The sequence below is a fragment of the Cornus florida genome, unplaced genomic scaffold (assembly GCF_030987335.1).
Source record: "Cornus florida cultivar Cherokee Brave unplaced genomic scaffold, ASM3098733v1 CherokeeBrave_3.0.0_Hap2_Chr09, whole genome shotgun sequence".
Taxonomy (NCBI): domain Eukaryota; kingdom Viridiplantae; phylum Streptophyta; class Magnoliopsida; order Cornales; family Cornaceae; genus Cornus; species Cornus florida.
In genome coordinates, this window is record NW_026775579.1 from 2109941 (window position 1) to 2135920 (window position 25980).

Here is a 25980-nt window from a genome sequence, read left to right on the forward strand (position 1 = left end):
TGTGACGGCTTAATGGAGCCAATAGAGATGGGCTAGTTAACTGCAGCAGTGAACAAGGAGGGACTGTCGGCTTTGATGACGTCCACCGGCGGGCAAGGAGAACTCGGTTGTGGATATCTGCGACCGGCGATGAGAGCGACGGCGAGCTCGGCCAGTGGCAGTGGATCGGTGAGACAGATCCGAATGTCCACCGGCAGGGACTCTCGGCTTTGATGATTTCCACCGGTGGGCAAGGAGAACTCGGCTGTGATCTGCGACTGGCAATGAGAACGACGCCGAGCTCGGCCGGTGGGTCTGCCGTCAACACTTGTTGTAGTCCCTTCCCTGTTTGTGGAGGTAGAACTTGAATCCGGAAAGGAGAAAAGCTCTTTTCAGACCTCGCCGATTTCCCCGGAAACATCCATTGCTGACTCGTTTTCATATCGAACAACAATCTCTCACGTACCAATAGAAAAAAAAAAAAAAAAAAAGAGGAGCGTGCTTAAACCTCTCTGATTCGTCAAATGGAACTTGCATCCTTCTGGGCGTGCTTGTATTCTTAGTCGTCTGATACGCATGACCTTTTCTTTGCCCTTAGCTGAGGGTGATAGTTGTTGAGCTAAGTAGCGAAGGCCTCAAAACTAGATGGCAGTTTAGTTCTTCCAGCCGTGTCATACTCCCGCCCGATCGATCTTGTAAGATCGGCTAATTCAATGGGTTTAATGTGGTCTGAAGTTGTCGAGCTGTGGACCGGTGAGACAGAATCTGGCGAGGGAGGTGAAGATCGGCTGTGGTTGGCGACGGTGCTGCGATGCTTATATATATATATATATATATATATATATATATATATATATATGATGGTGCTGATGTAATAGTGTATATATATAAGGGCAAAATTGACTTTTCATAAGTTCTGATATTTTTTCTCACAAGGAGTGTCATTAAGTTATATATGGTTGTCAATATGTCAAACCTTCTTAGAGTCTGCCGTTGTAATTAACCCTTTTCCTTTAAAATATTTTGAATTTCAACTTTAAGATTTTCTTTTTTAAGTATAATGTGGTAAAAATGTGTATGTATATAATAATAATATAATTAATTAATAGATTTAAAAGATTATTGCTTTCCTAAAACCAGCCCTCTCCGGGGTTTTTGTCAAAAGCTCAACCAATATTTATCTAAACGTACACACCTCGCTCGTAGTCGGCGCTGCAGGAAACTGCAAGCAAGGAGGCTCAAAAATGGGAGGTGGAGGAACACTTCTAAGCCTCTCTCTCTCCTCCTCGCACCGTTTCTCTTTCTCTCTCCTCTCTGCCGCTAGGCGTTTACCACTCCCCAAACTCTCATCCCCACCACCACTACTACCACCACAGAGGGTTTTTCTAGGGTTTAGGCCCATATGCTCCACCACCTCAGCCGCAACTACCACCACCTCCACTGGCGAAGCATTAGAACCCATAAAGCACTCAATTCTCCTCGAAAAGCTCAGAATCAGACACGTCAAGGACTCTACAAATACCCCACAAGCCAGACCACGACAATTACAATTGTTGGGTCGCGAAAGCAAAAGCGATGATGGGTCCAAGAAGAAGAAGAAGAAAAATGGGGCATTGGCTTCGAGCTTTGAGGAGTTGGGGTTGAGTGAGGAGGTGATGGGGGCTTTGGAGGAGATGGGTATTTCTGTCCCAACTGAGATTCAGAGTATTGGGATACCTGCTGTGCTTGGAGGTAATAGTGTGGCTTTGCGTTCTCACACTGGGTCGGGCAAGACTCTTGCTTACATGCTGCCTCTTGTTCAGGTAAAGTTCTAAACTGCATTCATTTTTATTCCATCAATTTGGATTGTTAGATAAATTAACTATAACTAAAGTATTTAACAATTTCAGCCTTGTGAATTTAAATTGAATTTTGGGGATACATACACATGGATTCATCATTTTGTGAATTAAAATAGAATTTTGGAGTGCTATACATACACATGGATTCATCATTTTGTGAATTAAAATAGAATTTTGGAGTGCTATACATACACATGGATTCATAATTACATTAAAAAAAAAAAAATTCCGACTGAAAGCAAGACAGGTAAGTGTAACAATACCCATAGTTAACTCAGCCTGAAAGAAATGCATCAATGGCCTCCTATTGATAAATCTAGTCTATACTCTACACACTAAGGAGGAGAGGGATGGGAGTACTTTCACTTGTTTCTAATCAGAACCCACATATAATTAAGTATCCTATTACTAAGTATTTCATCTACACAAGCCCATCCAGATACAGTTCTGAAATTGCAATGGTTTGAGTTGTCTGCTTGCATTAGTTAGTTATCACCAACCCATCCCAGAACTTTTCTGGAGATTGCAGGGATTTAGCTTCTTTTATTTATCAAAAAAAAAAAAAAAAAAAAAAAAAAGGGGATTTGACTTGTATTTTGAATTATGTCCAGTTAGCTAATAAGATATTTAGCCTCTTTTTGGTACAGTGTTTAATGAGGGAGAGGAAAAACAATGCATTGTAATTTAAGGAAACTAAATTTTCTTGTTTACTTACCATGGAAAACAGGGAGAAAATAATATATGAGAAGTAAGGGATATATATATATGTATTACTTTTCATTTCTCATTTTATTTTTTCAGATTCCATCCTGACTACTTTTGAGGAATTTTTTGTTTTATTTTAGTGAAATTGTAACCTTTTTTCTCCTCCCATTTTGCTTCCCTCGTTAAATCTGCATACCATACTGAGCCTCAAGGTACTTTACAACACTATTTGGTTATGATATTACTTATTATCAGAAAAGCATTTTTGCAGAACTATTATGTTGACACTGAAACAATGTTCACAATCAAAGAAAGTGATCTGTTGATTTTGTAGCTGCTGAGACGTGATGAGGCATTGTCCGGTATGCTGATGAAGCCCAGGCGTCCCAGGGCTGTTATTTTATGCCCCACAAGGGAGCTCTCTGAGCAGGTATTTCGAGCCATTCTTTAACTTTAGGAGCTCTGTCATCTCCTGTAACTTTCCCCTAACAGATAAAAATGGATGGGTTTTGCAGGTGTTTCGCGTGGCGAAGTCCATCAGCCATCATGCACGATTCAGGTCTACCATGGTAAGTGGTGGTAGCCGTCTAAGACCCCAAGAGGATTCCTTGAACGCCCCAGTTGACTTGGTAGTGGGGACCCCTGGCCGGGTGCTTCAGCATATTGAGGAGGGGAACATTGTTTATGGTGATGTCAGATACTTGGTGATTATCTTCTTATGATTTTTTTTTTTTCATTTATGCAAAGAAGAATTCAGTTACCTAATATCTTGGATATATATGTCAATGCTTGAAACTTGTTTGAGTACATGTTTTCTGGTACACTTAATGATGTTTGCATTTTTTTTTATTAGGTCTTGGACGAGGCTGACACCATGTTTGATCATGGCTTTGGTCCTGATATTCGCAAGTTTCTTAGTCCATTAAGAAATCGTGCATCAAAACATAATGGTCAAGGATTTCAAACAGTATTGGTGGCAGCAACCATGACAAAGGTATTCTAACATACTATCATCTAATTTGATTTATGAGACGCTGTTCCTTCATTTACAGCGTTTTAATTACTCATGAAAATGGGTTAGAGCACGCTTATCAAAAAAAAGAAAAAAAAAAAAGAAAAAAAAAAAAAGTGTTAGAGCACATTTTATCTCATTACTTTTTTTTTTCCCCCTTATATCATAGACTTTAAGATGAACCGATTTTGTTATCAATGGCATTTAAAATGAGTCTAAGGTCATTTTGCATCCAAAATGATAGCATCCGTATTTTTGTTTAATTTCTGAACAGTAAACATTTGGTTGGTTCTTTTGTTTACTTGATTTTATGCAATTTCCCTTGTTTGTTCAAATGCTATGGAAGTTAGGGTTTATAAAATTCATTTCCATGTCCTATCCATTTACCCAATTAGTGTATTAACTTGCTTGACATTTGCTCTTTTAGGAACTTTGATAAGTAACCTTAATTTACTTGTTTGAGGTGAACTGGGTAATGAGAATCACATATAAGGACCAGATCTTGTCCATAGTTGATTTTATTACTTAATAGGTTCTTATTCAGACTTGCATGGGACGGACTAATTCTCACACAGCTATTTGCAGCGTTCTCTCTCAAATTGGTGATTTTCCCCATTGCCCTTAGATCCCTTATCCTCTCATTTACTATCAGGCTTTATCACAAATGCATGAACTGCATCTAGCATTAGATGTATCCTTAAAAGTTCTGGAGCCTCATATGTCAGTGACCTCGATTTTGTAGAAATTGTTGACAAAATCGCAAAATATCTTCTAATTATACGTAATAAGTAAAAAATCTCTCGTGAATTCTCATTTGAGGACATCAAAATGTTGATATTCTAAAGGATAATTTTTTTTGATAAATAAAAGTATATTAGAGAGCATTCAAAAGGGAAATGCATCCCGAAGGTTGTACAGAGGCCATAATCAAAAAAGAGGTCCTAGGGGACCCAAAGAACCCAAAAAAATCCATGATTTAATCTAAAGATATACAATCTCTCCCCATAACCCAATTGAAAAGAAAACAAATAATAGAGAATTTCAGCACCCCAATGGAAGATTCTTTCCCATCAAAAGATCTTCTATTCCGCTCCTTCCAAATGCACCACCAAACACAAAGGGGAGACACCCTCCAAAACTCTCGGGAATGGGGTCCCCACCCTGAAGCCTCTCCAACCGTCAATCAAATCCCTCGAGGACCGAGGCATAACCATTGAAGGTCAAACAAACCAAAAATAAGACTCTAGTAGGCAAAAGCCACAGAGAGATTCTATTAGTAATACAGTAAGCTCTCTACTCGTGAAATGTCCATTAGTTCCATTAGTAATGTTAAAATAAAATAAAATAAATAATTATTATTATTCAATAGAGATTGACCCCTTTTTTTTATAAATAAAATTGTATTAGAAAGCGTTCAAAAGGGGAACGCATCCCAAGAGATATATAAGGAACAAAACCAAAATAAAGCCCTATGGGCCTAAAGAACCCAAAAAGTCCACGATCTCATCTAAAGATATACAATTTCTCCCCATCACCCAACTAAAAAGAGAACTAATAATAGAAAATTTCAGCGCCCCAATGGAGGTTTCCTCCCCATCAAAAGATCTTTTATTTCGCTCTATTGTAAAGCATAAAACGGAAGCGAAGAGATAAATATTATGCGGTTCAGCCACTAGGGTCTATATTCACGACACAAAGAGCCCAAAGGGTTACATCACTTTTATAATGCTCTTTCAATTCATATACAATACAATGGTGGAGGCTGCAGAAGTTAGTTTGGAGGTCTAAGTTTGGTTTAAGCTTGCTGTGGTGCTGAGACAAGGATGAGGCAAGTGTAACTTATTATTTTACAGCTGTAGAAAGTATGTTTGTGATCATCTTTTAGTTGCATTTGATTTTGACGTCTCAGACCTCTGTATTAGCTTGTTTTACTAGTTTAGCTTGTTGGTCTGAACCGAACATCACTATATCTTGCCTATAAGTTGCATTATTATCATCTGAGCAAGTTTCTATAGTTGAATCAAGGCTGTTAAAGTTGAGGTTCGCACAGAAATAAGGTCAATACAGAATTTGACCTTGTGAAACCCTAGTTCTTGAAGGTTCTGCGGAACTGAGCCTGTATATGAGTTGTAATTGTGTACTCATGTTGTATTCATCTTGATTATCATCTGAGCATGTCTATAATGAAGATACAAAGCTGTGGATTTCATCTCTAAGTTTGTGGGACACAAAATTCCTATTTTGCCCCTCAAACCCTAGTTTTAGTAGAATGAAGGCAGGGTGTTTGTTCACTCTTATCTTGTGTAATAACTTGAGTATTGTTGTAATGCATCTTTTTATATGTTTGGTGAGCTGTGAGAGCTTGCAGGGTCCAAACAGGATTGCATAGGACAGGGGGAGTGTAGAGTGCACTTAGTGGTGCTAGTGTGTGTAGAGACTGTGAAAGCTAGTGTTTCATCTTGTACAAGGGTGTGTACAAAGAGTGAGACAGCTGAGTGTGTAACTACTTGCATACAACTAGTGGAGATTTTATTGGTTGAGGCCAAGAACCAAGGTATTTCCCTATTAAGAGGGTTTTCCTTGTAAATGCACTAAGTACTTATAAGTGTGTGTAAGCTTGTTGAATCTATCATCATCTTCATCACATTGTATTGATCAAACTAAGAAGAAAAGTTTAAACAAGAACCAATTCACACCCCCTTTTGGTTCATCAATGTCCATTCTTTGTTCCTTTGCCTCGCCGGTTTTTATGGTTCAAATCTCTCGTGGAAGACGGTTTGGCATTCGAAGGTCCCTCTCAAGGTGGCCTTTTTGTTTGGATTGCAGCTTGGGGTAAGATTCTGACTCTGAACAATTTGAGAAAGAGAAGACAAATTACAGTTTACTGGTGTTGTATGTGTAAAAATGATGGAGAATATGTGGATCACCTTCTTTTGCATTGCCCTGTGGCTTATGATTGCTAGTCTTATTTTTGGTCTTTTTGGCATCCATTGGGCTTTGTTTGGTTAGGTGGAAACAGCTAGAAAAGAAAGAAAAGAGAAAATTTTTAAATTTTTTTGAGTTTGGATAGATAGAAAGAGAAACATAATGGAAAATTTAGTTTCCCGAATTGATTATTTTCCCTCAAAATTTTTCCACCAAAAAACACGTGAAATTCTTTTTTCCATGTGAAAGAAGCGCCTATTTATTTGCAGTTCCTATTTTACCCAGTAACTTAATCATGCAAAGTTCTATCCAAAACAATTTCTATTCTGAGGTAAGTTCTCTCCAAAACAACTTCAATTCTAAGGTAAGTTCGCAACTCAAATTATTAAGTTATATATACAAAATATCAATGATAATGTGTAAAATTGCTCAAAATAGATCCTACTTCTAAATAGAATTTTTTATTTTTTTTAATTGTTTGTTCTATATTGCAATTCTAGCCACTCATAATCCATATATATATATATATATTTTTATATGGTGAAATATTTGATTTTTCTCCCAAACAATAGTATTACCTCTTCATCTCTAATTTTTTATTTTTTTTAATTTGTTTATCTTAAACTAATTACTCCCTCCGTCCCATAATAAATGTCGTGTTTGGGAAACCGTGACTCTTGTGAGTCACGGTTTCCCAAACATGACAAGTTGTGAGTCACGGTTTCTCAAACACGACACTTATTATGGGACGGAGGGAGTAATTAGTTTTACTTAAGAAAATATTATGAAGCCTATTCTAAATATAAATAATAGAAATGAATATAAACAATTATATATTTAAATTAAATAATCCACCATTTTACTACATAAGGGTAGTTTTGGTATGCTAATCACTTTTATGCTATCCAAACTAACAAACTAATATTTTTCTTCAATTTTTTTGGATAAATTTTCATGCTAACCAAATGCATGCTAGAAAATCTCTTTTCTTTTCATTCACTTTCACTTTCTTTTCTTGCTTATTTCCATCAAACCAAACAGAGCCTTGGGTTATGCCTCGGTCTTCAAGGGAGCTGACGTTTGGAGGAGCCAGAGGATGGGGGCTAACGCTCGTGACTATTGGAGGGTGGCCTCCCTTTGTGTTTTGTGGAGCATTTGGAAAGAGCGTATTGAAGATTTTCCTCCAGTAATTGATGTTGTTTCCTATTATTGAAGATTTGGTGTTACTAGAGGATTTAGTGGAGAAAAATCCTCTTTGTTTCCTATTTCCTAATTCTTTCCATTCTCATAATTTCCTCTCCTATATAAAGGAACCTCCACCATTGTATTGTGTATGTATTGAGAGAGTATTATAAAAGATGTGGCCCTTTGGGCTCTGTGTCGTGAATGTAAGCCTAGTGGTTGAACCATGCAAGATTTGTGTGTTTTACTTGTTTTATTATCTATTGGCTTCCGTTTTATGCTTTGCAACATGGTATCAGAGCCTAATTTCTCTTCCTAGGTTTAGACCCCTATTTTAGGATATTCCCTTAGCATCTGAAATGTTGCTAAGGGTTTCTCGGTGCTAATTGTGACTTGTTTGGGCTACCGGTTTGTTCGGCAGTAATGTTCTTCGCCTTTTCCATGTCTCCGGCAGTTTATATTGACTTGTTTGGGCTATCGGTGTGTTCGGTAGCATTGTCGTCATCTTTGCCATGTCTTCGACAATTTTTATCGACTTATTTGGGTTGCTGGTGTGTTCGGCAGCATAGTCGTCGCCTTTGCCGTATCTTCGGAAGTTTTTTGTTGACTTGTTTGGGTTGGTGGTGTATTCGGTAGCATTGTTCTTCGTCTTCTCTCTTCTCTCTTCATCATTCACACTTGTTGTTACTCGTCATCTCAATGGCAAGTTGGGCAACTTGGGCATTCATGCTCCAACTTGAGGGGGAGTATTGAATATTTAATAGAGGAATTAGTGGAGGAAAATTTTTCAATAATTGATGTTATTTCCTATTATTGAAGATTTGGTGTTACTAGAGGATTCAGTGAAGAAAAATCCCCCTTGTTTCCTATTTTCTAGTTCTTTCCATTCTCATAATTTCTTCTCCTATATAAACAACAGGCCTCCATTTGATCATCTACTATGTGAATTCTCTGAGTGTATTTCTGAGCTTAAATCAAGCTTTGATCATTACAAATAATTTCAGAAATGTGTGTTCATATTCAGCTCTTTTTTCTCTCTTAATTCAGCTTGCCTTACGGTTTTCTAGAAGGCTTAAACCCTAGAAAATGTTATAACAGCATGTATATAGTACACCTTGAATACAAATCCTATCTCAAAGAGGAAATGTATGTGTTACCATTATCCAATCATTGGTCACGGAATAATATGTAATTCCTTCTGTGAATGTACCATAATGCCCCTGCCACCTTTACGGAAAATATCTTCTAACATGCAAGCTCATTGACAGCCTTGTGTGTGTATATGTGTATGAATATATAATAAGATCAATCACTAAGTACAGAATGACAACTTGCATATTTTCACACTAGGACCACATAACACGTGTCACAAGAATTCTCAGCAATTTGCTTTGACCAAAATGCCCTTGTAGTGACACTTGTTAATATACATTACCTGACTGTGATCACTTGATCAACCTGAGAATATAGGCAATTCAATACAATGTACCATCATACAAAAGTGTATTATTATATAATACGTGTGTGAAAAGACCTAATTGCCCCTAAAATGCTTTGTAGCCAAATATCAACTTCTGTGCTAGGGCTTATAACCCTAAATGACCTACAGAGTGAGTCTTCAAGACAATGTACATTCCTTAGATTATTTGAATAGTCTTCTTAACCCTGTGGATGGCCAAGCTACCCCTGAGGATCAATAATATGCACTGTTCATGCCAGAATCACTTAGAACTCGATGTATAGAACCTGTTATAGAATTTTTGACACTTAAAAGGGCAAACCCTAATTTAAAGGTGAGACCAACATACATTAAACCTTCCCTGAGGAGAGGGCATCCAAACCAAAGAATCAGACCCTCTACCATTCACATCCTGTCTATACAAAAGATTCAATAGGACAAAGACATCATAAAGTTCCCAATCCTGAAAAGAACGCCGAAAACGCACATCCCACGCTAGCATCACATCTAACCAGCTTGGAGGACCATTCCCTTATCTCCTCCCCAAAACGACACAATATAACCCTCCTCCATAAACGATGTCTCTCACTATCAAATCTCTATAACCACTTCCTAAGGAGCGCCCTATTAATGAGGATCATCCTCCTAATACCAAGACCGCCCATCTAAAGAGGCCTGCAAACATGCTTCCATCTAACAAGATGATACTTGAACTCCTCACCCTGACCACCCCAGAGAAAATTCCGTTGGAGATTCTCGAGACTTTCAACAATAGTGCACGAGGTCTGAAAGAGGAATAGGAAGTATGTTGGGAGATTAGACAAGGTGCTCTTAACAAGAGTGACCTTCCCGCCCCTCGAAAGATATTGCTTCTTCCTTCCAACCAATCTATTCTCGAACTGCTGAATTACTGGATCCCAAACATCCACCCTCCTGGACGAAGCACCCAAAGGCAAACCCAGATAAACAACAGGAAAGGAACTCGTCCCACATCCTAGAACAGCAGCAAGCAAAATCACCTCCAAAACCTCCCCCACAGGGACAAGCACACTTTTACCCATGTTAACTTTCAACCCTAACATTGCCTGAAAACAGACCAGCACACACCTTAAATATCTGAGTTGGGACACGTCTGCATCACACAAAACCAAAGTATCGTCTGCAAACAGTAAATGAGAGAGATGTATATGCTGCCCTGAATCCAAGCCCATCTTGAATCCTTTGATAAAGCCCAACTCCACTGTCCTCCTCGTCAATCTGCTAAGGGCCTCCATAACAATTCTAAACAGAAAAGGAGAAAGGGTATCCCCTTGTCTCAAACCTCGAGAGCTTCCAAAAAAGCCGGATGGAGACCCATTCACCATTACAGAGAATCTAACAAAAGAAATACAAGTCTCGATCCACTTCCTCTCTCTCTCCCCAAAACCCATCCTCCCTGGCAGATATAACAGGAAATTCCAACTAACATAATCATATGCTTTCTCAATATCAAGTTTGCACAGATCTCCAGGAACATCGCTCCTTAACCGAAAGTCCACACATTCGTTGGCAATGAGAGCGGAATCCAGAATCTGCCTGCCCGCAATAAATACATTTTGAGACTCTGAGATGACACCGTCCAGAACCTCCCTCAATCTCAAGGCGAGAACTTTAGCAATGTAAATGCAACCCAATAGACTTATTGGTTTAAAGTCTTTAACATCAGACACAACTCCTTTCTTAGGAATGAGGGCAATGAAAGATGCATTCAACGACTTTTCTAACCTCCCATTAGAATGAAACTCATAAAAGGTACCCATAACCTCATGTCTCACCACCTCCCAGCTTTCCAACAAAAATCTCATAGTAAATCAGTCCGGATTCGGATCCTTATCACCGTTGCAGCTCTTCAGCGTCCTCAACACCTCCTCCTTCGAAAGAGGATTTTCCAAGCCATCCCTATCAATCGTAGATGTTGAGTCAAAATGAAGGCCATCAAGACGAGGTCTCCACTGTAACGACTCAGAGTAAAGCCTTTGGTAAATAGAAGTAATCCCCCTACGCACCTCCTCCTCTATACACAACTCCACTCTGTCCACTTGAATCCACCCAATGTGATTGCCCCTTCTATGGGTGTTGGCAAGTTTATGAAAAAACTTCGTATTACGGTCTCCTTCCTTGAGCCAAAGAGCTTGAGATTTTTTTGCACCACGAAATCTCCCCTATAACAGCAATCTCTACAATCTCCGCCAGCCAAACTGCTCTCCTATCCCGCTAGGAGTCAATGATACAACCCCCTCTTCCAACCGATCAATCTCAAACATCTTAGCTAAAGCCCTGTTCTTTCTCCACTCCCCCAAAAACTTCCTTATTTTATCTTTTAAGCTCCATCTTATGAAAACGAAGCTTACCAGCCAAAATGAAGCTCTGAGTACCCACCACCAGGGCTTCCTCCCACCAACCCCGCACTTTTCCTTGAAAATCATCCGCTCTCAGCCATATGTTCTCAAATCTGAAAGGAGTACACCGAGGTCTCAAACCTCCACAATCCAAAACCAACGGAATATGATCAGAATTCACCATAGCCAAAGCAGCCTGAACCACATCCGGGAACTTCTCCTCCCACTCTCCAGATCAAAAATCTATCCAAGCGGGAAAAAGTGGGTAAATCCCAACCGTTGGACCAAGTAAAAGCAGTTCCCTCTAAAGGAAGATCAATAAGTTGTCAATGAACTCTGAAAACTGTAGCATAGCGGAAGACCATCTACCACCTGTAGATATCTCAGATGGCAACCTAACCACGTTGAAGTACCCGGCTACACAACCAAGGAAGAGACCACGTCTCTTTCACAGCATCGAGCTCTTCCCACAACACAACTCTCTCATTATCCTCTACCGGCCTATAGACACCAGACAATGCCCATTTAAAACCATCCTCCTCCATCACAAAGGTGTGTGAGATGGAGAATCTCCCTCTCCACACCTCCACCCTTGCCACCCATCTCCTATCCCACATGATAAGAATACCTCTAGAAGCCCCTAAAGAATCCAACACCTCCCATTCAACAAACCTCTGCCCCAAAGGCTCCTAACCGCCCTATCTGTCATCAAAACAATCTTCGTTTCTTGCAAGCAAACCACATTAGCTTCCCATTTTCTCACTGCCAACTTCACAAGGCCCCGGACATTCCACGAAATGAGTTGTAGCTTCATGAGGAAACAGTATCGACCCCCCCCCCCCCCCCCCCCCCCCCCCACAACAACCAACACCACCAAACACACACACACACACCCAATCATTAATTTCATAATTCACATCAGAGAAAAGATTTCTCAACTCCCTCTCTCCTTTCCAAGAGGGGGCAGTCCTCTTCCTTCGACCCCCCCTCCTAGACTACTCCTTCATCTCCCCTTCTCTCCCCTTCACCGTTGCATGTAGGATTGCCAATGCGTGGTTCCGGTTACCATTGAAGGATACACCCAACAGTTTGCTAGCAACACCAATATGATCATTCCCCAGAACAACTGTCCATGCAAAAAAAGCCACCTTGAAGGGGCCTTGGAACGCCAAATAGCCTTCTATGGGAAAATAGGCCCTAGAACATCCACGAGGCACCTGTAGAGAGAGCATAAAACAAAGCACCCCTGCATAGAAGGAACCCACACCCGGGAATCAATACCATCTCCCACAACCTCTTGGCTTTAAAGCATCTCCAAGAACCTAAAAACATCCTCCAACTCCCAATCCTGAAAATGCCTCAAAAATCGACCATCCCATGTTTTTCTCCCGCTATCAAGCCAATAACAGTCAGCGACCAAGGCATCTCTATCCATGGCAATCCTAAAAAGTCTGAGATATGTGCAAGCCAAACCCATCCCCACACTAGATATCCTCCCAAAACTGGATGCTCTGCCATCTCTGACTCAATGGTACTTGCCTCCCCCATACCACCCCAACGGAAGTTCCGCTGAAGCCACTCAATCTGTCTAGCCACGAAAAGGGAATCTGAAAATGAGAGTGGAAATGGGTAGGAAGACTCAACAGCATACTCTTCATCAAAGTAACCTCCCACCTTTTGACGAATATTGCTTCTTGCTCCCTGTCAGCCTTCTTTGAAACCTCTCCACCACGGGATCCCATCCACCCACTCTCTTTTGAAGCTGCCCCCAAAGGCAACCCCAGGTATGAAATGGGAAAGGAACTACCACTGCACCCTAGAATGTCTGCAAGGGAGTAAATATCAGGGACATCCCCAACCGGAAGCATAAAACTTTTCCCCACATTCGCTTTCAAGCCAGAGACTACTTGAAACCAATACAAACCCTTGTATGACTTAGGAATAGTAACAGTTGACAAGGATAAAGAGAAAGCTCGAAAGGAAGGTGACAAATGGCCATAACAAACAAAATGAGATATAGGTTGATCAATACAAACCCTTCTACTATTTTGAAATGCAATGGGAAGATCAAGATGAAGGATGAACAACCATGGAGGATGCAAGGAACTAAGGAAGGCCCTACCTGTTCAACCGCGGGGGCAGGTGGCACAAGATATTTGTCATGGGGAGTGGTAGGAGTAGGAGAGATATTCTTACGACGTTGCTGAGTATAAACCATAGGAGCGGGAGGAATATCAAGAATCGGAAATGGTAGAACAGTGTCTTGAAAAATAAGTTCCTTCACTTGACTACCTCCTTAAAATATGAAACATGCTCAAACAATGTCACATCAGTGAACACAAAATGTTTTCGTAGAGAAGGGTTGTAGCACCCATATCCTTTCTTAGTGCAAGAATAGCCCAAAAATTGGTATTTGTGAACTCAAGGGTCAAGTTTGTCCCATCTTGGATTTAAATTATGCATAAAACAAATGCACCCAAAAACTTTTGGAGGAAGAGAAAAGGGGTCTTTATCAGGAAACATCATCTGAAAAGGTGATTTTAATTTAAGGACCTAAGCTGGCATTCTATTCCATAGATATGCTGTAGTAAGAACTTCATCTTCCCAAAAATGTTTAGATACATTCATTTGAATCATTAGAACCCGGGCAATAGCAATAATGGGTCCATTGGGGAGTATCAACACAGAAGTTTGATGGGTGACACCTCTGAACTCAAGAAATCGTTGAAAGAGAGATTCTTTATTTTCAAGAGCATTATCAGTTCGAAGAATATGCAACTTAACATTGAACTGATTAGTTGTTTGAGCATAACTTTTTTTAAACACATCAAAGACTTGAGATCAATATTTAAGAACACATAACCAAGTCAAACGAGAATAGTCATCAGTAAAGAAAACAAAATAACGGGCACCGGCCAATCCAGTAGTTCAGGCTGGACCCCAAACATTAAAGTGAACAAGTTAAAAAAGGTGCAAACAAGGTCCGTCAGTCCTAAGTTTTAAAGAAGTCCTATGGTGCTTGCTAAGTTCACATGTTTCACAATTAAAACTAGAAAAACTGGGTAAGGAAGGAATAAATGCCGAAGTTTGTTAGACGAAGGATGCCCAAGCCGACAGTGTCACTGACTCGAGGAATGGAGTGCTGATGAAATAGGCGAACAGATGGCTGAAAGTATTAATGCACATCCTTCTCAAATCCCCCACCTATCAGTCTCTTCATCTTTAGATCCTGAAAGACAGTGAGTAAGATAGAATGTTACTGAGCAATTTAAGGGAGAGGTAAGTTTAAAAACTGGTAACAAATTAAAGGGAAGGTTGGACTAGAGGTGCTAACGGTACTGATTTCTTGGACTAGAGACCTGGTACCATTAGCTATTATGACAAATGAGGGAGAAGACATACGAGAAATGTCAGACAGAAGAGAGGGGTTACCTGTCATATGATACGAGGCCCTGGAATCATGATCCAAGGGAACTGAGTAAAGAATGAAGACAAGTATTCCCTGAATTTTGGAAATGGATGGAGGATTAGCACGCTTGACAATTGAATCATGCTCAGCCTTGGAGATAAGAAGCAGTTCCTCAATAGTAGCAGGATTGGTGTTCACCCCTCAACCTTAGCCTGATTTGCTCATGCAGTAATTATGCCCCTAATTAAGGAATAGCTAACTATTAGCTGTATTCACGACAATACCTATATAAAAAGAAAAAAATTAACAAAACCTTCAAGTAGAACAAAAAATTGAAGAATTAAGCATATAAACAAATTATTTAATTTGTCTCACTTGGTGGGCCATATGAACAACATGGACTACTATCTAATAGCATTATATGAATTAACAAAGCATGACATAAGTGATGAACAGGAGGGGCAAGAGGTGGGGGGAAGGGAGAGAAGAAAAGAAAACTAATGAACCTGTACCTGTTGACAACCAAGGACCTCAGTTGCCTTTACACCATATTAAGAACTGTCCAAAAACTATTAATTTATATTGTGAAAAATGAGAGAAATACTGCTATCAGTATCTGAAAAATGGATAATGGAACAACATTGTTTCCTGAACTGCTCTCTCTCTCTCTCTCTCTTTTCCTAAGTGTCATTTTATATCAACAAAAACCAAGCTTACAATCAAAGGAAGGATAAAACCTTCTTAGAACACAGATACAACACAAGGACCATATCCTGTAAATGGACAACAGAGAACATGAAAAAACTCAAGCAAAGGGGACCTATAATCAAATTGAAGAATTAATAAGCAAATCTTTCACTTTACACAATATTGTAAAAGGAAAGTCTTATTCTAAAATCAACTTTGACAATTTTAGAGAAATACGGGTTTTAAACCTCTTTGCACTATAATGGAAGTATCAAAAGAAACTTTGACACCAACGGGTCAGTGGCCTAGCGGTATCAGCCTCTTACTTCCCAAAGGGAGGTCAGGGGTTCATGTCTTAGAAGAGATGTGTGTGTGAGTACCAACTAGGGAAAAAAAAAGAAACTTTGACGATGCCACCACCTAATCGTTGACTAGAACATTGCAAAACCTTATTACAGGATTTCCCATCATTTTATGTCTACTAATCTTATATAAATAATTTTTTTTTTTTTTTTTTTTTTTAAAAAAAGAAGTTCTACTAATCTGCTTCTTATGGCCACTTTGATGTTCGGTCCTTCTATAGATGTTTCATGGAGGGACTCGGGGTTCCATTCCCGTGGAAGGCTGTTTGGCGCTCCAAAGCCCCTTAAAGGTGGCTTTCTTTGCTTGGACATCTGTTTTGGGGAAGATTTTGACTCAGGATAATTTGAGGAAAAGGGATTAGGTTGTGGTCAATTGTTGCTACATGTGTCGTAGAGATGAGGAGACGGTGGATCACCTTCTCTTGCATTGCACCATGGCTAGGGAGTGCTGGGATTTGATGCTTGGTTTGTTTGGTGTTCAATGGGTTATGCCAAGATCCTCTAGAGGGTTGATTGACGCTTGGAGAGGTTGCATAGTGGGGGCCCAAGTCCGGGATGTTTGGCGGGTTACGCCATTGTGTGTCTTGTGGTGTCTTTGGCTCGAAAGAAACAAGAGATCCTTTGAAGGAAAGGAGACTCCTATCTCCATGCTTAAATTCTCTATTATTACTACTATTTTTTGTTGGGTTATAGGGAGAAATTATAGATATTTAGAGGAGATTGTAGATTTTTTGGACTCCTTGAATGTTTAGAGGCCTTTTTGGCCTTGTGCAGTTCCCTTGGGACACGCTCCCCTTTTGGGCGCTTTTTATACGTTACTTATCAAAAAACAAAAAAAAAGTCTACTAATCTTACTTTATTTAATTTTTATTGACTTAATTATAATATAAATATATAAATGTTCCAATGCTGCTCAAACTACTTATCTTAGCAAAATGTTTATAAGCTGTTATATATACAACTAATTTGTTTTTCTGTAAGGAGATTGAAGGACTGATCATACAAATATGCATCAAAATTGCAATAAACATAAATAAACAACACACTAAGAATTGAGAAGGACACATATTACATAATCAAATTGGTAAAATGCAAGAAAATAAAAACACAGTTCAAATCACATACGTAACCTCTTTTAAAGAACCTTAAATCATCAAAAAGGTTTCTCACAGCATAGCAAATAAATTAGATCTGGAGCAACATAAGAAATGTAAGAGGATTTAGTAGAAACTGACCATTACAATACTCATCAGCAGGTAAAAAAGGTCAGAACTGCAAACAAAAAATGAAAATACACTGAAATGTGATGAAAATACTGTTATTGTTGTAAAACAAAAAATATATGTTAAGAGAGAAATTAAACGAGTAGGACACACAGCTATTACATGGTTCATCTACAAGGACCTACATCCACGGCACAAAGAGCCCAAAGGGCTACATATCTTTCATTATAATCTCTCTTTTCAAACACAATACAATGGTGGAGGCTCCTCTATAAAGAAGAAATGATGAGAACGGAAAGAGATAGAAAATAGGAAACAAGGAGGATTTTTCTCCACTGATTCCTCTAGTAACAGTAAATCTTCAATAATATGAAACAACATCAATTACTGGAGGATTTTTGTCCACGGATTCCTCCATTAAATCTTCAATACTTCCCCTCAAGTTGGAGCATGAATGCCCAACTTGCCATCGAGATGATAGGTAGCAACAACTGCCAATGATGAAGAGTGAAGAGAGAAAGCGAAGAACAATGCTACCGAACACATTGGCAGCCCAAACAAGTCAACAAAAACTACCAGAGACACGAAAAAGGCGAATAACAATGTTATCAAACACACCAGCAGCCCAAACAAGACAAAGGTGGAGACACATCAATGGTGAAGAACAAGGCTACCGAACACACTGGCAGCCCAAACAAGTCAATAAAACTGTTGGAGACATGGCAAAGGCGAAGAACAATGCTACTGAAAACACCGGCAGCCCAAACAAGTCAGCAAAAACTGCCGGAGACATGGCAAAGGCAAAGAACAATGCTATTAGACACACCAATAGCCCAAACAAGTCACAAATAGCACCGAGAAACCCTTAGCAACATTTCAGATGCTAAGTGAATACCCCAAAATAGGGGTATGAACCTAGGCAGAGAAATTAGGCTTTGATACCATGTTGAGAGATATAAAAATTGAAGAGAGAAATTAAACATGAAGAACACAATAATATGATGTGGTTCAGCCACTAGGGCTTACATCCACGACGCACAAAGCCCAAAGGGCTACATCTCTTTCATTATATTCTCTATTAATATTGTTTCCAATAAACACCTCTATTTATAGGTGAAAGAATACAAGAGATAAATATGAAAAATATATTGATGGAGGATTCTTAAAATCAATCCCATAAATCACTCCAATCAATATTCTATCATAGCTTAAAATCACTCTTATAATATTCTCCAACACCCCCCCTCAAGTTGGTTTACCTCAAGTGTCTGACTTGAAACTAAATACAGAGTTGTTGAGAGTCTGAGACGAGTTGATTAGAAGATCTGAGACGAATTGATCCGAAGATCCGAGATGAGTAGAGCATAGAGTAGGGTAGGGTATGATGAACGTGCTCTAATACCATGTTGTAAAGCATAAAATATATGTGAAGAGAGAAATTAAATGAGTAGAACACCCAACTATTATGTGATTTAGCCACTAGGACCTGCATCCACGGCACAAAGAGCCCAAAGGGCTACATATCTTTCTTTATTCATTACATTCTCTCTTAATATTGTTTACAATGAGCACCTCTATTTATAGGTGAAAGAATACAACAGATAATATGAAAAATACATTGACGGAGGATTCCTAAAATCAATCCCATAAATCACTCCAATCAATATTCTGTTGTGCTAAAAGCACTCTTATAATATTCTCCAACAGTTATAAATAATGTAAAATATAATATTTTCCAATCATGGCCTCATGGGTTTGACGAAAGACTAGTTAGGTCACATTATTGTTTTTTTGCATAATTTTTTTGAAGAGAGAGAGATTACAAAAGGACAGAGAGTAGCCGGATTTGTATATCAAGATTCAACCTCAAATTCATACACATCGGAGATAGCAGAGGATGTTTGATGCTCGTCTGGTGGTGCTCATCGTTGGAGAAGTTAGATTATATAGAGAGTTGCTCGTCGACTGGTGGTGCTCACTGGAGAAGACAGGTTACAAAAGGGTTGGCCATGCATTCGCGATTAGGGTTATAGCAAGCTAGAGTAGCCGTTTGCGACCTGTAATGCGATTAAGGTTGGGGCCAAAATGTTTTGGTCCTTTGGACTTAACCTTTTACGCTAGGGTTGTTTGGGTTATAAGTGGGATGGGTTATATTCTTTGTTGACATGACACGTTTAACAAATCGGGTTAAATGGGTTATGCGGGTTACGCATGTCAGGCTCGAACATGGCATGGTTAGTTTGCGTGTCTAATCGTAACGACCTGTTTATGACCCAAACCCAAACCCGCTTATCCTGTGTTATGATAATGTGTTGTGACAAATTTTGCCACCCCTACATTTAAGGGTATACTAGTAATCTTCTTCTACAAGGGTAAGAAGGCAAAATAACACATTAATGCACTCACCAATCTAGGGTTTATGCATTCATGATTAGGGTTTCATAAATCTACATGATTTTGATCCTATTTCATTTTTTAAAATCTTTAGAATATGCACAAAAGTGTTTCCATATATTTCTTGATATGATTTTTTTCAAAGTATAGAATTGCGATCGATCGAGGGTCACTGGAATCATGTCAATCAATCGACATGTTTTTCTTTAGATCGAGCCATGCGGAAAAGCGGTTTCTATTCTAGTTTAAAACACTACAAACCATATCCTCATACTTCTATTTTGTGTATAAATATATCATGCTAGGGGTGTTGTATCATTATTTATCTCATCATACTTAGTTTTGGTGAGTGTTCCTCATTTGTGTGTTGACATATACTGCAGCATATTTTGATTGATGAGTTGAAAACTAACCTCAATCTATTAAAGTGATATTGAACTGGAAGACTAGTGGCTGAGACCAAATAACTGGTGGCCTGGAGATTTTTAGGGGAAAATTTGGCATCAATTTGTGTCAAGGAGGTAACTAGGAATTTCTGGGGATTTGGGAACTGTAATATAGTTATTAAACCCTTTTTCTCATAGTGGATTTGGTTTGCTTAAACTAGGTCCTGTGGTTTTTCCCCTTTGGGGTATTCTATGTAAAAACCTTTATGTCTATTGCTTTATTTATTTTTTTCTTGCTATGGACTGAATGATTTTTACTTTTCTGCTATGAATTGAATTTAAATTAATATTAATTTAGTATAAATTCAAAAGCTAGTTAAATTCGGTATTCCATTCTAGAAGATCTATTAACCCCCCTCTAGGTTATTGACCCTTAGTAGCATGGGGCACGTGGAATCCCGTGTGAATCAGCAAGGACCATCTTGTAAGGCTAAATAGTCCTGGGTGACCGATAGCGAAGTAGTACCATGAGGGAAGGGTGAAAAGAACCCCCATCAGGGAGTGAAATAGAACTTGAAACCGTAAGCTCCCAAGCAATGGGAGGAGCCCGGGGCTCTAATCGCGTGCCTGTTGAAGAATGAGCCGGCAACTCATAGGCAGTGGCTTGGTTAAGGGAATCCACCGGAGCCATAGTGAAAGCAAGTCTTCATAGGGCTATTGTCACTACTTATTGACCCAAACCTGGGTGGTCTATCCATGACCAGGATGAAGCGTGGGTGAATCTAAGTGGAGGTCCGAACTGACTGATGTTGAAGAATCGGCTATCAGAGCCTCGACTTCCTATCCTAAATATCAAATTTTTTTTTTTTTTAATAGAAACTATCAATATGTGGTGTGTATATAATGCACAAATATATGTATGTGTGTATATATTTATATACGTATATATACGTGTAGATATGTGTTTATGCTATGCATGTAAATCTATATATGTGTGTTACAGTGCCTTGCTTCGGAAAGACTTGGAAGCGAGATTTTATTTCTTCCATTTTCTTACTCCTTTTGGAAGTGTTACCAATTTATACAAAACTACAACAACATTACCAAACATGCTTTCAACTGTACCTACTTTTTTTTCATTCCACTGCAAAAAACACAAAACAAAGAGGTTGCCAAACAGGCCCTAATTTTGGAGCCATATCATGGTGTTTGAATTTTATTTGGTGAATGCATGTACATAGATGTATCTATAGACATGTGTCACAGTGCCTTGCTTCGGAAAGACTTGGAAGTGAGATTTTATTTCTTACATTTTCTGCCTCCTTTTGGAATTGTTACCAACTTATACAAAAACTACAACAACATTACCAAACATGTTTTCAACTGTATCTACTTTTTTTTTCATTCCGCAGCAGAAAAAAACAAAACAAAGTGGTTGCCAAACAGGCCCTTATTTTGGAGCCATATCATGGTGTTTGAATTTTATTTGGTGAATTTTGGCAATTCAATATCCTTTAATAGTTATCTTGTTATCAAATGGATATGCTTCTCTACAGATTTTAGTATTCAAGGATGTTGGATAGCTAACCAATGCGAAATTATGCAGGCAGTTCAAAAGTTGGTTGATGAGGAGTTTCAAGGAATTGAACATCTGTGCACTTCAACACTGCATAAGAAGATTGTTTCTGCTCATCATGATTTTATCAAACTTTCGGGTTCTGAGAACAAGATGGAGTCATTGCTACAGGTCTGTTTCTTTGGACCTTAGTCTATATCAGTTACCAACTTTTATAGTGGTTGTTGATGGTGGTGGTTGTAGTGATTTTGACAGAAGTAGTACTAATGAATCATGTTTCTATATAGCTTGCTAAACACAGACATGTGCTTAGAGTGCAGTATGAAGGATCTAAAATATATTTCATGTTGCTATTATACTTTTGATGAATTTGGGCTATCATCTCTCTCCAAATTCGGGTTATCTGGATTGATACTTATTTAGTTTTTTCATAATATTGTGGAACCTAAGTTTTGATACTTTGATGTCTAAACTCAATAACCGTGGAACTAAATTGGAAAACATTTGATGTTAGTGCACAAAGGACCTAAATTGTTTTGGAAGTGGAACTAAAATAACTGCATCCTAGCAATATGTTGGCCAAGTTTGAAGATTCAAGGAATTTCCTTTATTGCAATTATTGTTTTCTTAATGCATGTGACACTATGAATTTCTTTGTTCAAACCATTGGAAATAAATGGAAAACTAACATCTTCACGTAGTTTCAAACGGACATTAAGACTTTGATGTAATTGTGGGTGATTGGTGTCGATTGAGTTCGTATGCTCATTCCTCATTGATGCTAACTACTAGACGTGCATTATGTTGGGTGATCTTGCCATGTCATAATTTATGAAAAGAAAAAAGAAATCTTCCTGTCAATCCGTACAATTTGTACAACAGCTGTTCAAGTGGCATCAACTTTTTCTTTTTCCTAAATAAGTGGCATCAACTTGACACCAAATAGCTTAGTTCCAACTACTTGTGTTGGTATATAAATCCTTTCTCATCAGTCACCATTTTGTTCAAGTTTGGCAATATCTAAATTGGTGATAGTATCTTCTTTATCCACCTTGACCCACATTTTTCTCCATCAGCTTCACCTGTCCTTACTCACAAATTGATTCATGTTTAAAATTCATGGTACCTTCTGTTGTCTAATCTGTTGGCTTGGAGGCGACAGTTAAACATTTTAAGTAGAACTATTCGAGTTTAGTTAAACATTTTAAGTAAAATTCATGGTACTTTTTTTTATCCAAATGATTCCCTTCCCCCATTGAGTTTAGTTAAACATTTTAAGTAGAACCATTCGAGTTTATCTGCAAAATCAAACACTGAATTATGTGATACAATTGAGTTGGTGTTAGTTTTGAAGTAAGATATTCTGCCAAAAGGGTAAAAATCACAGTGGGTGATATGATGATGTCAATGCAGGTTCTCGAGCCTAGTTTAGCAAAGGGAAACAGAGTGATGGTGTTCTGTAACACATTGAATTCTAGTCGTGCTGTGGATCACTTTCTTAGTGAAAATCAAATATCTACTGTAAATTACCATGGAGAGGTGCCAGCGGAACAAAGGTGAGACAAGGCAAGGTATTATTAGCAATATGTCTCTGTGCCTGTGTGCTTGCATGGAAATTGGAAGTGCATCTATAAACCTGGTAGATTTTATTGTTTTAGATGAAAAATGAATCACCATGCATCATTGCGAGTCAAAATACGAGCATATATACTACCAAACAACATTAACAAAGCCCTCTCTAGCTCCCTACAGAACAAGAAGAAATACCATAACAAAAATGTATATATATACACACATCAAAAGAGTGAATCTTGTAAGATTTGGAACTTATTAGATGTCCTCTTGATCTACATGCCTATTAAATTTTCAATTGTTGTGTGTGTAAAGCTCAACTATAACAAAAGGCAAGTTTTTTTATATTTTGAAGTAAGAAAACCCTAATGGGCTTCCCCTCTTTCTTTCTCTAAATGGTGATAACAACAAAAAATGTTGATGCTATATATCAAGTAGACTTGTAAGGTATTTGAAATTACTAGCGTTGTTTTCTCCTGTCTTCAATATTACTATTTTATCTTCAACTAGGGTTGAAAACCTCAATAAGTTTAAGAGTGAAGATGGTGATTGTCCCACATTGGTCTGCACGGACTTGGCTGCTCGGGGACTGGATATGGATGTAGATCATGTTATTATGTTTGATTTTCCCATGAACTCCGTAAGCTCCTTCGGTTACTGCTTTTTTGTTTAGCTTTCTTATCATCTTGTGTTTCAATTTATTTTTTCTACATTTGAAGTTTAAAATTCCTTTCTTTTTTCAACTTTTTAGATTGACTACCTCCATCGAACTGGAAGAACTGCTCGCATGGGTGCAAAAGGTATGGATCTAATTCTCTAGTTTTCCAATATTAAGAATAAATAGAAGTGCGTATAGGGCTCATGTAAACACAATGGGATTCCTCTGCCTGTTTATTTGGACTGTGGATTGGATAACTTGATAGTTTGAGCTCAAAGGGAATGAAATATGTCGCCTAAATTTGATGGAAGCATGTAAATATTTTGTATGTAATAAATTCTATTGCATTCATTCCTGAGCATTTACATGTCAGGATGAATTGTAAATAACAACTCTTTGTATGATTTCAAATTAAAGAAATCCATCATTTGAGATTGTCAGTTCTTTTTAACTTTTTTATGTTTTTGAGTTGCTCAATCAAGAAATCGTTTTTCTTAATAGGTAAAGTGACAAGTTTGGTCACGAAGAGGGACGCGATTTTAGCCTCCCGAATTGAGGAGGCCATAATGAAGAATGAGAGCTTGGAATCTGTAACTGCAGATAACGTCAGGAGGGATATTGCCAGGTCCCGAATAAACGGGCAGAAGGGGCAGGTAAAAGATTCAAATCAGAAAAACAAGACTAAAGCTGCATCAGTGAAATCTTCAAGTGTGCATGGAAAGGTTTCATCAGCCAAAAAGGTATCAGGATCGAAGTATGGAAAAGTGTCTGTTCCATCCAAACCCATGAAGAAAGCAGTTAAGATGTCCAAGCCATTAAAATCTTCAGGTGCGAGTAGCTCAAAAAGAGCAACGTCTCATGTGCAAAAACAGCCAGATAGCAGAAAATATGGCGCGAAATCTACATCTTCAAAACTTAATGTTGTTGGGTTTAGAGGACGGAATTCTTCGTCCAAAGAGTCATTGAGGGTCAGTTAAATGCAATTAGTGTGTGAATCATATATGAATTAAATACCTTTTAAAGTATGCACTTAAATGTATTGTTAAATTCATTTTTTGTGGACCATTGGCTTTTGTCTGGCTGTTAAATTATGCAATTTCTTGACCCCATTGCTGGTGAAAATATATGGCTACACAAGTAAATTAGGGATAAAAGTTCTCGCAGCGTTCGGTTGATTTCATCTCTCTTTATTTTTGGAGGTTGATTTCATCCAATTATTAGTACAACATACTCCAGGCAGAACTACATAATCCATAAACACTGAGCCATAGGTTCAGAATACAACCTATTCGTATCAATGAGCTTGGCAAAGTGATCTTGAGAGGAATGTCACATGATTATTATCCTGAAAAGGGTTTCAAGCCAAATTTACAAGGACCAAGAGCTTACAGACATAATAAAGCAACAGAATTTTGATTTCAGAACCCTCTGATGGTGATCATTTCCATGGGAGAGCACGAGAAGTTTTGGCAGGGGCAGCGACATTACCGGTGGAGTCATAGATAATGACACCAGAAAAATCCGGAAGCTGGCACTTCCCGCCCATCAGTATGTTCTTCTGCCAAACTGAGACTTCACCGCCATTATAAGCGCTCCCTTCACCGTTGTTGAATTGGATTCCGTGAATCATTCCTTCGGAGTTGAGTTGTATGACAGGATCGTGGTTGTGGTAGCCATAGTAAGCCTTCCATCGATGCCATTTACGCGAATGAGAAGCGCACATGAACAGTGCAAAGGCATACAAGAGAAAGGCCACTGCAGCAAATCCTGCTTGAGTTGTGGTTGTGTTCCTTAGGTGGTGGTGTATCAAGAGAAGTGGGCGGGCCATCAGATATCTGTTGAAGCTTCATCTGTATAGGAAAGTATTTATAAAATCTCATAATGGATTCTATAAATGGGGTTGTTGGAGTTGGAGGATTTGTTAAGGTTTGGATTGTGATTTGACTTGGTCCTTTATACTAGTAGTTAAATCTATTAATGGTTTTGGTGACCTTCAAGCCTCAACTTGAACCTCCTTTTAGTTGGGTAAAATTAATTTACCCATGTTGCATTACACTTTCTATACCATTGCTATTGTAGCCTAATGTATCTCAATATCTCGTGCATTAGGAGTGGATGGTGAGGGTTCTAAGTCTATCATAGGTAGGGCCCAACATAGGACTAGTGGGGGCATCCACCCTCACTAAATTTTTAATATTTTTATTTTATACCTCAAATGTTTTAGAATTTATG

The 25980-nt window shown here is 38.6% G+C and overlaps 2 protein-coding genes across 2 annotated transcripts; one reads left to right on the forward strand and one right to left on the reverse strand.

Moving 5' to 3' along the window:
- Positions 1-1134: 1134 nt before the first annotated feature.
- LOC132273432 (DEAD-box ATP-dependent RNA helicase 39) lies at positions 1135-24813 on the forward strand. Its single transcript, XM_059774387.1, has 9 exons — positions 1135-1781; positions 2860-2955; positions 3041-3229; positions 3379-3519; positions 21549-21689; positions 22932-23074; positions 23601-23730; positions 23842-23890; positions 24250-24813. The coding sequence occupies exons 1-9, from the start codon at positions 1224-1226 to the stop codon at positions 24723-24725; spliced, it is 1923 nt and encodes a 640-aa protein (XP_059630370.1). The 5' UTR covers positions 1135-1223; the 3' UTR covers positions 24726-24813.
- A 252-nt stretch (positions 24814-25065) lies between these two features.
- On the reverse strand, positions 25066-25750 carry LOC132273434 (uncharacterized). Its single transcript, XM_059774389.1, has one exon. It carries the CDS (start codon positions 25574-25576, stop codon positions 25187-25189), a length of 390 nt encoding a protein of 129 aa, XP_059630372.1. The 5' UTR covers positions 25577-25750; the 3' UTR covers positions 25066-25186.
- Positions 25751-25980: the final 230 nt, after the last annotated feature.